The sequence below is a fragment of the Cupressus sempervirens genome, chromosome 4, assembly GCF_028749045.1.
Source record: "Cupressus sempervirens isolate cs-2001-9-10 chromosome 4, ASM2874904v1, whole genome shotgun sequence".
Taxonomy (NCBI): domain Eukaryota; kingdom Viridiplantae; phylum Streptophyta; class Pinopsida; order Cupressales; family Cupressaceae; genus Cupressus; species Cupressus sempervirens.
Window position 1 is genome coordinate 623452920 of NC_143121.1, and position 18731 is coordinate 623471650.

At 37.3% G+C, this 18731-nt stretch overlaps 1 protein-coding gene across 1 annotated transcript; it reads left to right on the forward strand.

The window, feature by feature from the left end:
* The first annotated feature begins 1520 nt into the window (after window positions 1-1520).
* On the forward strand, window positions 1521-3553 carry LOC149562767 (uncharacterized). The gene is made up of 4 exons (XM_089826184.1): window positions 1521-2005; window positions 2323-2513; window positions 2637-2677; window positions 2886-3553. The coding sequence occupies exons 2-4, from the start codon at window positions 2331-2333 to the stop codon at window positions 3010-3012; spliced, it is 351 nt and encodes a 116-aa protein (XP_089682310.1). The 5' UTR covers window positions 1521-2005; window positions 2323-2330; the 3' UTR covers window positions 3013-3553.
* Window positions 3554-18731: the final 15178 nt, after the last annotated feature.

An 18731-nucleotide genomic window follows, 5' to 3' on the forward strand; every position in this document is an offset into this window, starting at 1 on the left:
CTAGAATTCATTATTAAGCACATATTGAGCACATATTGATTATGTATAGATAAAAGCCATGATTGACATTGATCTATACATAGTTGATTCATACATAGTTTATGACTTGACTCTATTTAATGGTATTGCATTCATCTCTCACAACAGTATACTAGAACTCATTACTGGCAAGAAACAGTTAGAAAGTTTAGTTATTCATTTCATTGGTATTGATCTCTCACAGCACTATACTGGAATTTATTAGTGAGCACAAGTTTATGACTTGGCTCTATTTAATGGTATTTCATTCATCTCTCACAACAACATACTAGAACTCATTACTGGCAAGAAATTGTTACACAGTTTGGTTGTTCATTTCACTGGTATTGATCTCTCACAGCACTATAGTGGAATTTATTAGTGAGCACATATTGACTATTTTGCTAAACAGATTTAAAACAAACACCCAGAAACTGTTACAAAGTTTAATTTTTCATTTCACTGGTACTGATCTCTCACAGCACTATACTCGAATTTATTAGTGAGCACATATTGACTATTTTAAAAACAGATTTGAAACAAACAGTTACCACATATATTGACTATTTTAAAAACAGATTTGAAACAAACAGTTACGTTTGAATGAACCAAAAAAACTTAAAAAAATCTAGTATGCAAAGGTGGGTGTGAGAGGAGAACCGTTTACCGCCGCCGCTGTTCAAAGTGGAGAAGAGAAATCGCAGAAAATGCCACGGCCACAGGAAACCACGGCCACAGAAAACCCACAAACCAGAAACCCTCGCAAACCACGGCCACAGAAAACCCACAAGCCCAACAAACGCAGCAAACCAAAAACCCTCGCCTTCGCACAACAGAGCACGAAAACAATACAACCGTCGTCTTCCAAAAAACTCAATTTGTTCTTCCAAAAACCTAAGGCGGATTCGGCGTACCCGACGATTTATTCAAACGCATTCATAAAAACCCAAAACCTGGTTTTCATTTCAACTTCCACCTATTTCTTGGAAGAAATTTTTTCCAATTTTTGAGCGAAATTGACAAACGAAACCCGAAACCGGGTTATGCGTTTGATGAACCAAACGCCACCATTTTCTTCCATAACCCGAATTTGGCGCTAAAAACCCTATTCCACGCCCGGTATTCCCGTAACCAAACGGGGCCTTATTGAAACCGTTTGTTTTACTCGGAAGATGCCTGTGAAGACACATTTTAATGCGTAGGCTTGGAGTTGAAGGCAAATTTCAAAAAGTAGTCCAATCTATTATTTTTACACTCATTAAAAAACAAAACCAATTTTGATTTTCAATTTCTACTTTTTTTAGGAACAAAATTGGAAGTCCCATATGCCAATTCCATTATGCAAATTTTGAAACAAACACACAAACTTTCAAATCCAGATTTTGAAAAAACCAATTCCTGTCATCTTCCAGCACCGAACGGACCCTAAAACAATCTAAAACAAATAAGATCTGTATATACACATTGAGTATATACCCTTCCTGCTGGCGGGCTTGGCCGGAACGCTTGGTTTCTCCAGGCCGGACTTTTTTTTTAATTTTTTTTTCCTGGAACGCTTGGTTTCTCCAGGCCGGACTTCTTAACAAGAACAACAAGAATAATAAATGTGGGAAGATTTTAATTATTAATTCTCCGCCACTACCGACGGGATCGTAACGAGAAGGGCATTTTTTGGAAAATTCTTATTTAACTGCGGTGGTGTGGGAGAAGAAAGGGGAAGGACTTATATAAACAGATTTCGCAGAGAGCACTAAGATAAGTGCATTAAAAATCCCTTCTGCCAAGCACGGCACTGCCAATAGGGAACTGAACTTGCTTGCTGGGTTGCTGCATTATCTCTGCCATGCTCAGTTGTTACGCAGTTCAAAAAACCCTAGAAATCGGCCATGCCTTACTAAAAGTCCACCATTATTAGGGCTTTCGTTGGTGGGTCTGCAGGGGAGGTTCTCTTGCAGCAGTCGTACCATTGGTGATTACATCGCGTTTGGTACAGTGGATTGTCTCTTTTTGCTTAGTTTAATAATTTAATTATAGTCACTCTGTCTTTAGGTCTGCTGTATATTGAATTGACTTTTCTAATCCTGTTCATCATCCGAGTATGTTAACTGTTCTTTTGTTCTAGCTTCATTTTATTGTTTGCAATCTAACACATGTATGTGAATTTTAAGTTTTTTTAAAGGACCTTGATCTACATAAGCCTAAAATAAATTTAGTAGTCTAAATTAAATTTCTACATGCGTTACTTGCTTTTTAAAATCAACATCTATCTCTAATGACTAATTCTGGAATTTACTATTTTGGCAGATGTGAGAATGCGAAAGGGAGCAAAAATGGATAAACATACAAACAGACAGGCTGTCGCTGGCATTGAGCATTTTAATGACAATTCTAGTAGCTCTCAGATGAAAGAAGGGTTATTCTCATGTTTAACAGTTCCATTTATACTACAGCTAGCTTTCATGATTTTTACAGCATGCTTTGTCATGCATGTACAGGTACGAAGAAAAATGATCTGTGTGTTCAGCTTGACACATTATATCTTTAAAAAAGGATGTCATGCTTTTAAAGTTGTAGATGTGTAAACTTTTTGTGTTGATTGCTTATTTATTCTTTGACAGGTTGCAACACGATTCTTGTCTGTGAGTCCTCCAATATATTGGTTTGCATCATACTTTATGGAATCCTTCCCAATTGGTTTCAAGTTGGGATATGTTGTATGGACGGTTTTTTTGAGCTATTTGTTTCTTGGTTGTTCACTTTTCTCAAACTTTTATCCTTTCACATGAGCAGGAGCAATGTGTCTTTCTTATTCAGGCTGTTTACAGGTTATTTTGACCTTTGCATGTTTCTATTCTTGGAAATGTTAGCAACGTTCATGGCTCCCAGCCAGTGCTCTTTCGGGCAGGATCCTTCCAAGTGGACACAATGGAAGTTTTTGACCCATTTCCCTGCTCGTTGATAAAAAATCTGCAGAGTTTTAAAAAAGCAGGTTAAAGTTTGCTTTTCCAATTGATATGACAATCTTGAAGCATGAGGTGCCATACGCCTTGGTATCTTCATTTCCTTTTAGTTATCTAAACAATAGTAAAACATTCTATTTGCTGTTTAAAGATCTGAGAAGACATTCTCTTCCGATGATTACTCCCCTGATATCAATTACACTGTAAAGCTTTGCTTTTCTGAATAGTTATAAAGTATTTACAACTATGTTTGCTCAAAACGGAAGCCTTGAAGCTACCAAACACTCCACAAGTTGAATCTCACCAGCACAACGACCCAGTGTGGGCACAAGATCTGTGAACACAGAGGACTAGCAGGGGTTTGAAACTTTGGACCTTGGTGACAGCCTTACCAATGAAGTGATTCAACTGCTGCTCTAAATGGGTCACCTGAAAGTTTTGTAACCTTTTCATTGTCCTGAGATTTTAGCTTCTTTTGCAGAGATTATTATAAGTTTCTTACATGTAAGTGCGGTTTTCATTTCCCTTTATCTCATACACCAGTTTTGAAGAGATTTAAAATATCATTACTCTGCGTTTGGATGTTGTGCTTTAATTGGCGCAAGATGGATTGCAAACTGAAATGTAGAGAACTAATGGTTCTCTCTGTGGCCTGTATGTGCCATGTAGTCTTAGTTTATGCTTGTGCTCTTTTCTTGGGTGATGTTAATGAAAAACAAGAGGAAGTTCATACCAACAGCATTACCCGGGAAGAAGTAAGGAGATGCATAAGGAAAGAACCAAGAAAAACAAATTTCTGCAGGCTGATACAAGCTCATTATTTTGCACCTTGTTTAGGGGAAGGTCCTTTGACTCAAGTTTTTTTTCACTACATAGGGTACGTTAGCAATTAGACAAAATATAACTTGTGAGTTGGTAGTGACCATATTTTTTATTATTTTTCAGACTTTGATAAGTTGTCTTAATTAGTTTAGTGGTTTCTAATGGATTGGTCTTAACCTAAAAATGTTCGCACCACATCAAATTCAAGTATTGTAGATGGGTTAAAAACTTAAATGTGTCGTCCTTTATTGGTCATCCTTGGTTCTTTTTCCATGTAAAGAAATCCATTGGATATAAATTCTATTGTTCAATCGAGTATGCATTATATTTTTGTTCATTATTTCAATTATTATTCTAACCAAACTAAACAATGAACAGTGATGTCATTGCTAGGTAAGCAAGTGATTGATCTTATGTTAGTGACTATGATTTTTTTTGTTGACAATGAACTTGATTGTCAACAATGCTAAAAACCTATTGATGTGAGTTTTATTCCACTACAACATACATAAGTCAATGGGCTCTTGGTCTACTGGTGAAGTTGAATGGATCACAAAGAGCCCACTAGGGTTCAAGTCTTGTTGAGTGCAAGGCTCTGACATCATAAGGGATGAGGTCAGGATCATGCCTCGGGTCATTTTGACGGTTTGGATGCCCCTTAGTCCTTGGCTCTAAGTCGAAGAGGTTTCAGGCACAAGTGGGCTTGTATCGAGTTCCTAAATCATTTGTGGCGGCCTTCGTTGATTGGTGGCTCTTAGGCCTTGTGCCTTCGCTGGGTTGCCTCGCAAGTCTAAACCCACCATAAGACAAAAAAAAAAATCCTCAATTCTCTCTTGAATAATAATGTTATGTTGAACAATGTAGATGAATTGTGTGATTAAATGAGACAACCCCAAGCGCTAACAACTTATTGATGTGAATTTTGTTCCATTACAACATACATAAGTCAATGGGCCCTTGGTCTACTCGTGAAGTTGAATGGATCACAAAGAGCCCACTAGGGATCAAGTCTTGCTGAGTGCAAGGCTTTGACATCATAAGGAATGAGGTTGGGATTGTGCCTTGGGTCATTTTGACAGCGTGGATGCCCTCAGTCCTTGGCTCTAAGTCGAAGAGGTTCTAGGCACAAGTGGGCTTGTATTGGGTTCCTAAATCATCTATGTAGTGGCTTTTGTTGGTTGGTAGCTCTCAAGGCTTGTGCCTTCGTTGGGTTGCCTCGCAAGTCTGAATCCTCCATTAAGAAAAAAAACTTAGTATCCTATAGATGAAACACTAAATCTTCAATTCTCTCTTGAATAAGGATGTTAAGTTGAACAATGTAGATGAATTGTGTGATTAAATGAGACAACCCCAAGGTTCCTTCTTATTGTGGACTTTCACTCAGTCATTCTTATGTGATATGTTGGTTATCACAAAGGGACTTTCACTATTTAATCAATGGATATTAACTTGACTTTACCTTCTTCTAATCAAATTACTTGCAAAGAAAATAGTTTATAGTGATATTCTACTCCTAGAATATAAGAAACTATGGATGTCTTTCTAACTCTACTAGATGGATGTCTTTCTGACTCTACTAGACTTACTTTAGGCATTGACATCAACCTAGCTTGGTCTCCTAAGGTAAATGTAAATTACATTAACACCACCCATCGATGCATATCAATGTGCAAGCAATAGTAGAAGTTAAGTTCATAAAACTGTCATTCATCATGCATTTTCATGCACACCTTTTCATGCCTTTTCATTAATTGGATTTAATTGTCACAAAACATTTCTACTTTAAATTGCCCTACTTTCTCATAGGAGGTTGGGTATGCTGACAAAGGTTGGACTCAGATTGAACATTACTAGCCTGAAGCTCGAGACATGCATATGTTTCAAACTTGATGCCAAGATGTTTGTGTTGATTTTAGACTTGGGGCCAAGATGTGTGTTAGTGTAAATAATTATTATTTACACTTTACTTAAGTTTACTTAGGATAAATGCATTATTTTATTATTTATTAGGTTAGACACCTAGGAGTATGTGTACTCATATGAGTTGTCATGTTGACAACACAAGAGTTAGCAACTCTATTATAGCACATGGTGTCTACAACACTGGAGTTTGCATAATTAACTGTCATGTAGACAACACAGTTGTTCGCACTCTTAATTAAGCACATGGTGTCTACAACATAATTTTATGTCACTCACCTTTGTAGGCTTATCCTCTCATCATCGCACTAACTCCTATGCTCAATGGAGGATAATCCACTCTTGGTGGACATGCTTAGTTGTGAGGCTTACCATATTGCTAACTCCTAGTCATTCTAGAGGCCTTTATATAAAGGCACTTTTAGTGTACTTGTACATCAGTACATCAATTGAATTTCATATTATTATTCTAATCACACTCTATTGGTCTATTTTGTGCTTGTTGTTGATCTTCTTGGTCTTGGGTGATTTTTCCCTAAGGCAAATTCTTACATGGTATCAGAGCCATAGAGGCGTCATTTCATAGCCATTGGAGACCATTCTTGCTTCACCTCTTTGAGGACCTCGATTCAGATTTGGAATATCTGCAGCTATTATAAGCGTCTAGAGCCAAAGTGAACCTCACCATTGCGTCCAGAGCATCGATTCGGTGAAATTTGACTATAAATTGCCTATGTTGGGCAATAGTCAATTTTGAGGCAAATTTTTTTTGCAAACCGGCTCCTGAAGACTCGATTTGCAAATTCATTATGATTTATTAGATTTACACATTTATTTTGTTTCAGATTTGAATTTATTTTCTCGCCATTATTCTGCAATTTTTGGATTTGTATTTTCGAAAAAAATAGAGAAATTTTTTGTTACAAGAACCAGGTGGTCAAACCCCGGCCCCTGTAGGGAATATTCTCTAAAATTTAGGAATATTCTTTATATTTTTTATGACATCTACAACCGGCCCGACCATAGATAACTGGGCACCAACTCAACTACAACTTCATAACCAAGTTGCATATGTGGGTTGTTTGTTTTTAAAACACCAACTCAGTTTAAACATAGCGTATGTGGGACTAAACATCTCACACCGCTCCCACTTGTTGTATCGTCAACCATCACAGAGAATCTTCAGTGACATGTTCTTCAATCCTCGACAGTCTCCTTCATCGGTGGCTCCAATACCCTCAACGACTTTTACATCCGTCGACTGATTGCCCCACTGACCATTGTCGAACATCCACCGGCTCCTTGTTGACGGTTCTACACCTACCAGGAATAACTCCTCATTGCCGACGAATAAACTCAGTCATTGGACATGCAATGCCACGCAGTAAACAAGTAAGCCCACCAGTGCCACATCCCCCTCCACACTGATGCCGCCAACACAATAGACCAGTGTAGGACCCCTGATGCCCAGTGCACGTCCCTCCACGCAGACTGCAAAACACATGTCACCACTCTAAAGTTGCGACATGGTATCAGGCCACAAGTCAGTAGACAACTCATCATGCCACAATGACAGTGACATCATCCCCGTGTCAGATTCGTACGCCTCATCATCAGTCGTACAATACGGCTCTACCACATCACCTAGGGCCCCATTTTTTTCATTGACATCATCCAGGCATGAAATTAAATTTGATGGTCATTTGACCATCACTAATAGGTCAGATTACACTATTGCGATGACTGTTTGGACGTTAAATTTAACCTTGCAATTTGCTAATCAGACCCCTCTCTAGATTCAATTTTGATCTTACAATCCAACTTCAAGAGGCCATATCTCAGTCATCCGGACTCCAAATCAGGTGCATTTTTTTAATTTTGGCTAGTATTTTCTAAACTTTTTAGTGGTGCTATTATTTTCTGGTTTTGGTGCCTAGATTTGTTAGAAATTGTAGTTTTTGGTGACTATACCTATCCAATCCTACATTTTTCAACTTCAAATGCTCCATATGGGCTCATCTGGATTTCAAATTAGGTTTCCTTTTTTTTTTAAGTGAATAATTTTTCGTCTACTTTCTAGATCTACAATCAGATTATAAGCTTGTATGGATAAAAATACCACTTTCAGAATTAGGTCCTTTTTTGCATTGTAATGCTTTGATAAAACTTCAAAATTGCTATTCATCTGAGCTACAGTGCTTTGTACCAAATTTGAACTATCAGAAGAGGTTGTAAAGAGCAAAAATCAGATTTCCACTAAATCCATTTTGATAAAGTGGCCCATTGTAATCACGCTACATATAAAGTGCCAAATCATGCATTAGGGGGGTTGATTGATTATTTTTGCATTTTGGGGGGTGCATACATATATTGATCTCATGGAGTTTTGTTTCACATGTCAATTTGGTGTTAGACCGAGGTTGACAAAAAGTAACTATCACAAATGGAGTGCTTTAATCATTGATCATCTAAGAAGAGAGCATAAAAATGTATTTCCTTATCTATGTTCCAAAGAATTGCCCTCTTCCATTGATCTGCTACTTGTTAAAATGATTTTAGATGTCATTGTTTTTAGTCTCAGTGCTAATGGTTTAGCTGTCATTGGAAAGGCAATTAAACCTTATGACATTTGGATGCGTCTTTGGAAAGCATATGGAGATCCCACAATTCCTCTATTTCCAGAAGACATTTTATCTTCAGTCGCTTCAGTTATGGTACCTTCACCTCCATATGAGATCCTACCTCCTGATGCTCCTATTGCTTCTACTGACCCAATTCCAACCACAGATGCTCCTGATTCAGTGCAACAAGAAATACCATGTCTTCCTACTTCAACTTCATGGAATGACTTCCTTCCAGACATTGTAGGGTTGTTTGTGGAGTCTTACATTGAAGATGTGGGAGACATCATCGATGACATCAATCTTCTCTTTGTTGAGGAGACTTCTTCACTTGTTGCAAGGGCACAGTCTAACCCTCAACCACTTGAGCTTTCTTTCAAGATTGATTTAGGACTCTTTCACTTCAAAGGAGACATCTCAGTCTTTGGAGATTGTATTCCAGTTTCCTCAGACATCATATCTTCTTAGGATTCTACCTACCAGTTGGGGAGCATTCTCTACTACACATATGGCATCACTCCTTCCTACAAGGAGGAATTTCATTCAGCTTTCATGGTGTAGTTTCTTCAATCATCAAGAGCTTCTATCATGTGTGTACCTACATTATTGAGGGGAGGCAACATTGCTTCTCTTCCTAAATCTTCCTATCAGGATGCTTCATCATCTTTGGAAGTTAATTCACTTTCATACAAAGACATGTTACCTTGTTTTGGGCATTCACTAGATTGGTTCATGGCATCTACATTCATCAAAGACTTTTCAACATATGAGTAGATTTCAAAGGCAACATCCACACTACATCTGGATCCCTCTTCCATCTTCCTATCCACAGTGGGAAGCATATTTGCACCTATACTTGGTGTATGTTCTTCCTAAAGGGAGAAATGTTGTTTGTAAGCATTGGATTTTCTTTTGTCTTCAAGCACTCATCATTCGAAGATCCTTCACTAAGGGGGGGATTTCATCGAGGGATTCTCTATTGTATATGCATGATGTATGTCAATGGGGGGGGTCTTTATTACTCCATTCATTCATGCATCTTCTATATTGTACATATCTCTCTTTTCGGAGAAGGGTTTTTCCCATGAGGTTTTATCTCTTTCTCTGTTTTCAGAGAGATAGCATTGCATTGCATTTCAACATTGCATTTGTACTTGGGTACCTAACATGGCCTAGTAGCCAGGACCCATTATGCATTTCATCATAACTTTTGTGAGCTTAAGTGCATTCCCTTAAGTTGGACTTAAGGGGGGGTGCTAGTGTAAATAATTATTATTTACACTTAAGTTTACTTAGGATAAATGCATTATTTTATTATTTATTAGGTTAGACACCTAGGAGTATGCGTACTCATATGAGTTGTCATGTTGACAACACAAGAGTTAGCAACTCTATTATAGCACATGGTGTCTACAACACTGGAGTTTGCATAATTAACTAATTTTTCATGTAGACAACACAGTTGTTCACACTCTTAATTAAGCACATGGTGTCTATAACATAATTTTATGTGGCACACCTTTGTAGGCTTATCCTCTCATCATCGCACTAACTCTTGTGCTCAATGGAGGATAATCCACTCTTGGTGGAATGTGCTTAGTTGTGAAGCTTATCATATTGCTAACTCCTAGTCATTCTAGAGGACTTTATATACAAGCACTTCTAATGTACTTGTATATCAATACATCAATTGAATCTCATATTGTTATTCTAATCATACTCTACTGGTCTATTTTGTGCTAGTTGTTGAGCTTCTTAGTCTTGGGTGATTTTTCCCTAAGGAAAATTCTTATAGTGTGTTCAAATTTTGAACTTGAGGTTGAGTACAAATTTTGAACATGAGGCCAAGACGTGTGTGCAAACTTCAAACATGTTATCCCTTGTCTTGAAATTTTCATGTTTTTTGCCTTAAGATTGTAGATTTTAATTATGTATATGATTTTCAAGCTAGTTTCCCCATTTCATTTTATGATCAAGTTCAAATTTTCCACTCTTGAACCTACAATATTGTTTGTGTATCACTTGTGTGCCCTTGATTTGATTGCAAAACACACTAAGTGATGAGATCTGTGAGGAGATCCTAGGTGTGGAGCCAAATTGTCATACCAATTTCTAACTTGTGCAAAATGTTTTCAAAATGTTCTCACAAAACTAATTTTTGTTTCCCCTCTTTAGGGGCCTTCAAATTTTAATAATTTGTGCAAGCATTAAGCTTATTTAGATTCAAATTTGCGGGTTAATGTGATCATGGAACTCGAGAATTGCAAATAGATTTCAAATGTGAGGCTACAAGGTGTGCAGATAATTCACATTTCAAATGTAAGGCGAAGACACGTGCACGTCTCAAATGTACTATCCATTGTCTTCAAATTTTTTCTTTCTTAAAGTTTCCAGTCTGCCACGAAGGGAATTTTCCAGCATTGAGATAGATGAAATCTTAAGGGACAAATTGACCTAATGTCAACACTAGCACTATAGTGAGCCAAGGCAATCAAGAAGACTAATTGAAAAAATAGAATGCAAGACTTAAGGAACTATATTGTGAATTAAAGAAATTGAATTATCTTGATGATACTAATAGATAACATTGTTTTAGTTACTACAAAAAAAAAAGGCAAACTATCAAGACTAACTACTTGGCTACGTGGGCTCACTATCTTGGATGCTAGTATGAGCTTAGAACTATAGTGCAAAATATAAGGTAACAACATGACACAAATTTCATATGGAAATAGGTACAAAAAATGAGGCAAATTAGTGTGAGATTGTATGCAATAAAAGTAATAGTAAAGATGAGTACAATAGGGAACTAGAACATTCAACAATTACTCTATCAAATATAAATTAGATAATGAAAACAAATAAAAAGACCCTAATGTCCAGCTTTCCATTCTAGACTACTTCTTACCTGTGAGGAGTTCTTAGCTATTGTTTGGTTATTTTGTTGTTTTGCTTTCATGTTCTTTCTACGGACACCGTTTGATGCTCCCTCTACTTGTGTTTGCCCTTTTGCACTATTTCCAGTCCTTTAGACCCTCGTTGGTCTCTTGTTGGACATTAATAAATTTATATTATCTTATCTTATCAAAGCCTTAGTATATACGAACCTTATCTTATCTTATCTTAAAGTCAAAGTAAGACTCCCATGTTGAAGTAGATTTGTCCAAGATGGTTTGGATGTGTGCTCATATGTGCTCAAGCTTCAAAATTGTAGAGTGATTTTTGCATTCTAAGGACATGGTAGATGATTTTTGTTTCTCAAGTGGAAATGATAAATTTGGTTCAATGGTGGGTGAAAATGAAGGAAAATGACCTTCAATTTATAGGCAAGAGGAGGGGTGATAGACGATCAAGATTGAAAGTGGAGGAAAGGCTTTGATGCATGAGGGGAGTACATGGATTGTGCTTTCTCAAATTCATAGTCTTGTGACAAATGTTATAAAGAGAGGGGTTGAGAGGACATTGGGGGTTGGGAAGATATGTCATAAAGGCATATCTTGTCTCAAACCTCAAAAGGTCAAATTTGGAGGAATGTGAGCATTTTGGGAAATAGAAACATGAGACAAAGGTGTAAGGGATATGTAAGAACATTTAATGAAGACTTAAATACAAATGGGTTGGGATTGGCGAGGATGTGACAAGGTTTGACAATGGTTTGGATTTGGATTTCTTAATCAAAGGATTAGGGTTTTGTAAATATTTATTGTGTGATTAAGCTTGGATTAGTGGGCAAGTGGGAGGATTAGGAGGATGCGATGGGGTGAGAGAAAATGAGTAGATAGTTAATTAGCTAGATGGTGATGTTGAACTAATTAAACATGGTTAGTTTGTGTGAAGGGGTTGGTTTGAGTTCCAACCCTAGGTTAGGTGGTTTGGGATTTAGTTAGATGAGGGTTGAAGTTTAGAGCAATGTGTTCAAATAGCTTAAATAAGATTTATTTAATCATAACGAGGCTAATTGGGATACAGTGAATTAATCGAAATAGATAAGTTTTTATTTTAATTAATAGAGGAAGAGGGATTAGTTAATTAAATAGCCAAGTGTTACCTATTTAAGTAATAGGACTCCAATTAATTAAATAGTAGTTTGACAAAAGTTAATTAAATATCAAAAATTCATTTAAAATATCTTAAGTGAAAGCTAAATTTTGATTATGAAACTAGTAATCAGGCGCTTGTAGAGAAATAACTAACTAAATAGAAAACACTAGTCTAAGAGTAGAAAATGAAGAGTACAACAAGGCCACAAAATCAATTATAACATGGTAAAATAAGAGAAAAAGGAAGCATACAAAGGAGGTAGAAGAATATCAAGAACTTTTTCTCCATCTAAAACTTACACGCAAGCAAGAAGGAAAAATGACAGGGTTGTTTACATACATGTTTTAATCCAAGCCTAATTTTAGTGTTTTCACCTCCATAGGATAGATATACAAATGGAAGAAACATATGATAGATAACCAATAGACGATGAATGATAATAAAGTAAATGCCAAGAATATGACCAACAATTGGGCTAAGTTTTCATTAGGATATAGGGCAAGTTCTCCAACCCCTTGGTTATTGTTGTGGTTTCACAACACACGCCCCATCTTCACTAAAAATGGGGACCCCCCTAGTTTTAAATTCCCCTACCAGGCTCCTAGTTCAAAGCCCTGGTCATTTTGGACCCTCCCCTAGGTCTAGGACAAATCTTGGTCTTTGACCGAAAGGGTTTTGGCAGTCGGAGACAAAAGAAATCAAGTTTTGGGGCTTAGTAGTGCTTTAAGTGCTCATATGCACACTTTATCCCTACTATGAGGATGCGCACCTTCACAGGTGTGCACTTTGCATCTCCCCAGGGCCAATATAAGGCCCTGATCCCCTCTATTCCAATCACTTTGCTCTCGCCTTCCTCTTGATGCCACGCCTTTGCACTTGCTCCTAGTGCACAACTCTACTTACTCGATCCCCTACACAACAAAACATTGAAGGTTAGAACCTCAAGAGGTGCACACATGTGCACCTTTGCATAACATTCAAAGCTCAAAACCCTTAGAAAACAACTGTCACCCTAGAGAGGTGCACACATGCTAAGAGGTGTGCATGTACGCACCTCTGCTTAAAATCTCACAACATAAGCTAAGGCACTTTATGAAGGTCTGGACATGCACACCCCCTCTATCTGCATGCACTAGAGAGATCAAGACAAACCCCCTCGCTTGCATGCCACTTGCACATGTGTGCATCTTTCCAAGGTGCACATGTGTGTTGGTGCACAACTGTGCACAATGCTATATCAAAGGCCAAAAGCGCATGAGCGCACCTACAAAGTTGCATTAGGTGCACTGAAGGGCATAACAAGCTATTCTGAGGGGGGGGGAATTGCATTTTGATATGCTTTGAGCTATTTTGATGGTATTTTAAGTCTCGTAGAGTTCATTTTTACCTTATGATATCCATAAGACTAATGTTTTCCTTTCTCATATAGATCAATGGCATCATCATCTTCCATGGCAGGGAAAATGACACTGAAACTTGTTGCTTTCAAATATCAAGGAGCGCTAAAGAAATCAAGATTCTAGGATGGGCATGCAGAGATTTGAGACACTGAGCTAGGCCACATCAATTGGAATGCCTTCTTGATAATCTGCAATAAACCAAGGTAGAGGTCGGCAATGATATCCGCAGTGATCAGGTCTGGGCTAGTGAACCCAACATCACATCCCACTTTAGTTCAATCTTCTGAATTGATAATGACATTAGTAGAAAACTATGTGATAGACAAAAAGGTTGTAAAGAGCGTAATTGGAGAGATATTCTTGGACCTTCGACCCCGAAACATAGAGAAAGTGTTTCATGTTCCAAGGGCAGACCAGCACCTCCAGATATCATATGATAGATCAGAGAGATGGTACAAGGATAATGAGAAAGAGGAAAAGGAACAAGTACAATCCTCATTCTCGATTGACAAGACACCTCTAGGCCGAAGAGTAGGCAAGGTGGATACGACCAGTGGTTATTTGAAAGACGACATCAAATACTCGATTGTCCTCAAAAGAATTATGGGTCTTCCTACAACTGTGACCTTCAAACATGGATGGTTCATTTCATTAAAACTATAAGGACCGCAAAGATACCCATCGATTAGGCCACCATCCTAAGCGATAACTTGGATGAGCAACTAGTCACTATTAAAAATAATCCTCGTTTCTACATGACATCATACATGGTGTACTTGCTAGCGGCCATAACCATTGACTGTCCAGGGCTATATAGAAAGGGAAGCATGTAAGATGCAAATGCGGCCCTATGTGGTACACCCACAATTGGTGAAAAAGAAACTCCTACTGCAGAGTGGAATAAATAGTGGTTAATGATGGATTCATCTTCGCCATCATCAGATTCATTGAAGGAGATTACACCAAGAGAATGTTAGTAGAGGCGACAACTAGAATCACATAGATAGGTGCCTACTACATTCAATTCAAGACCTTCACATACCTTCAAGTAGTTTTTTTTCTCTTGTACCCCAAGAAGCTTTCGAGATACCCTTTAGAAAGGCTCATTCTCCTAGAGATAGCTTGCAAACTCACTTTTTCTTATGACGGAGTGCGAAAGCAACATAAGAAGACATGGGCCTAGCCAATTACAATTGGCGTATTCAAGGTGAGGCAGAAACAAGATATTTCCACCTTTGACTCTAAATGGGATCGGTATCCCTTAGAAGACCCCCTCACCTATTCTTTGAAGACATTAGGATGGTTGAGCATCTGGTAGGGAAACAATTTGTACATTTCAATGCCCTAGAAGAACATTGGATGAAAGCAATAGATGATTATGATGTCCGCATAAGGGACTATTGTACAATGAATCTATACTTATCAAAAAAAAATTTGAAGATGAAGATTCCTCTCAAAGCTGTGTAAAAGGATGTACTTAAAGTCATGGATCATTTGTATAATATAGAAAAAATCTATGATAGGCCTATGATTGCTAAGATAGGGTGAGAGGAAAATGATGACATAGATCATTAGGCTAGACATATAATTGAATAGATAAGGAAATGGATTCAAAAACCATTCTGATGGATCCAGCTCCACAAGCTCTCCTTCTAGTGCCACTTTTGTTGAGCTGTCACTTTGCACAATGCTGAACGACATGGATCCTTTTGAACACCTCTCTTGAAAAGCTAATCTTGTGTGAGCGCACTCTCTATGGCCTCACGATTTAATGAGATGTGAAATATCTTTTTGTTTATATTGAGTTCCCATTGATGATTGCATCAATGGAGTCAAAGAAGCGTTGCTCCTAATTTCATTGGTTTCCTACTCCTTTTGATAATTTAATTCGCAAACATGTTGTTACCTTGGTTTATGTATTTCCTGTTCAAGTTATTTGCTTAATCTCTTGTTACTCTATCTTTGTTATTTTCTTTTAAAATGCTTGGTTAAAATAGGAATTTAGATAGTTGCATCGATATATTGCATTCATCATTAAAAAACAATACAAAAATATATCTCTTTTTGTGGTTATATTTTGAACAATAGGAGATTGTCCAAGATTGGTTCGAACCAGCAAAGGCCTCCTCATGAACATACACATTTATCTTCAAATTGAGTTACCTAGTCAGTTGAAAAACCCACCCAGAACCTTGGAGTTGGTCCTCGATCAATTTTTCAAGAATGGGGTTCGAAAGGATCCCTGTCATTTAACATCATGCAAAGCAATAGCTCAACAGAAGTGGCACTAGAAGGAGGGCCTGAAACCATTTAGATAAGGAAAACAAGTTGCTGTTTTAAAATTCAAAATTTTTTGAAAGTTCAAAATTCTTTTCGTTTGACATTATCAGAAGTTGTGTATGTGCACTTTTCCAGAGTCAATGTAAACTAGAAGATCTTGATCCACCATCTCCATTTCAACAAGCTTTAAGGTCTTCACCTAGTGGACATGCATTCCTAGAACTCAATCATGTTTGTAAGCCTCATAGTGATAAGAGGAAACCCAAAATTCTTCCACTTCTATTCCAAATCTCGTCATCTCAGTTCTACCTTAGAACCAACCTCCACCTATCATTTCACCTAATCCTCTACCAATGGCCTTTTTTGCAAACGCAATAGATTCACAAATCAACTTGCAAGGTGAACTCAATGACCTTCCCAAGAATCCTGAAAAATTCTTTCCATGGTTCATCTATGGAAAAACTCGAACAACTGAGGATCATATCAAGGTATTGAAAGAAATATGCAATCACAAAAAAATTCAACAAGAGAATGTGGTCCTTTTTTTATTCGCATACACATTAGGAGAAGTTGCCTTTAACTGGTACACAAATTTGTCACCAGGATGTATCTAGAACTAGACGAGCTTTGAAAAAATGTTCTTGGATCAATTCAAAACATTCATCAGCCCGACTGTGATACACCATCACTTCATATCAATCAAGAGGGATCCAGCAAAGACCATTTCATGTTTCAACCATCACTTTCACATGACATACTGCAAGTTGGAAACACCCTACACCATACCAATTGAAGCTACAATCCAAATCTATCTTACTATTATGGACCACCTTACTGTTAGCTTCATAAGAAGATTGCCTATTGCAGACATTGACACATTGGACAAAGTCTTCAAAGAAGTAATTACATTTACTAAACAAGCCAATCCTAATAAAGGATTGATGGTTCCAACTCAAGCTAGTTACTGACATATCCTACTACAACACAAGTGATGCCTAGCCAATTCATTCCACTGACTCTAATACCACTACATCAAGCATCAGATTGTATCAATTCCAGCCATAACCTACTGAGGATATGAACCTCCAAAAGCTTCTTTCTTTGAGCAAAAGGCAACAACATTTGCAAAAACAGAAAATAATGTTACAATTGAGATCGACCAAATGTAGAAGACCATGTCTCAGATTACCAATGAGCTAACCCGTTTGAGGTTGTTGCAAGGGCAAAACAATAACTTTCAAAGAATGAATACAAGCCCTTACAAAAAATGTTATGGTCAGAATTACAACAATAATTTCATGGAAACAACAATGCAAGGAATAATTTCAATCCTCCAGATCGCAACAACGGTTTCCAAAGACATAGTCGACAATGGAATACCCATCCAAACAATGGAAGTGTCCCTGTAGATAACAAAAATGTTCAATTTTTGGACATCAATCAATTTGACCCTAGTCAAACATACCTAATGATGGAGGCTCATATTTTAATGGAAATGAAGAAGTGAACCAGAATTCACAAGGTAATAACAATGAGCCCTCTATGCAATTCAACACTATGCTATTAGAATCTTATGATTCTCCACATAATCCTGAAATGGAAGAACAATTCAATGAAGAATTTGCATTTCCATTTAGTCAAGAATCAGATCCTCAACCAAAAGAGATGTTTGTTTATTAGAATGACAATAGAAATACTTACAATTTGTGGAATCAAAGGGAACTCATGACTGATGGAATTGCTCTTGCATTGCAAGCAATACCTCTAGATCCAAGGGCTAATAACAATCCAATGCCTATACGATCACCCTATGTTGGACAACAAAATTAGAACCAAGGAAATACACCCACGATACCACAAAATCTTTCTTTGTCAACTGAAAAGTATAGTGCAATTGAAGATCTCAAAAAGGACGAAGGCTAATAAATCATTGTTTGATATGCTACAAAGTTGTCCTAATCATAGGGAAGCATTGCTAAAGACTCTGGATCATACAAAGGCAACCCCTAATACAAGCCATCAGAAGATAGTATCACAACAAGTTAACACTTCTAAGGCAATGACCACCATGTATAAAGACAAGGTCGAAGTGCCTCCTTTCTTGCTTAGTATTAGAATTTTTAGGAAAACCCTCCACAATTATCTTATATAAATTTAGGAGCTTCCTCTAATGTCATGCCACCCTCGATAGCTCAAAGGTTGGGAGTCACCGCTCAATATACGAATTAGATAGTAATTCAACTTGATAAAACAGAAGTAAAAGTTATTGGGGTTTTGAAAGATGTTCGAATATAATTGACTATAGACCCCAAAATCCAAGACATCATAGACATACAGGTAGTAGAAATTTTGGAAACATAGGGATTGTTGCTGAGTAGAGAATGGAAAAAGTGCCTAAGAGGATGGTTCTCAACTGATTTTACCCAACTATGGTTACCTTGGAAAGGGTTGAATAATCATATCAAGATAGATGCTAAGCCAAAGCTAAAGACAATGATCATAGAATATAATGCCCCAAACAAAGTATCATTCCTTCAATCAAACCTAGGTTCTTACAAGGTGATGGTTCTTAACATAGCTCAAGTTAAAAGAAAAGACAATTTCAATAGAGAATCCATGAACCCTATTAGAGAAAAAGGTTAATTTAATTTAATTTATTAAGATAAGAG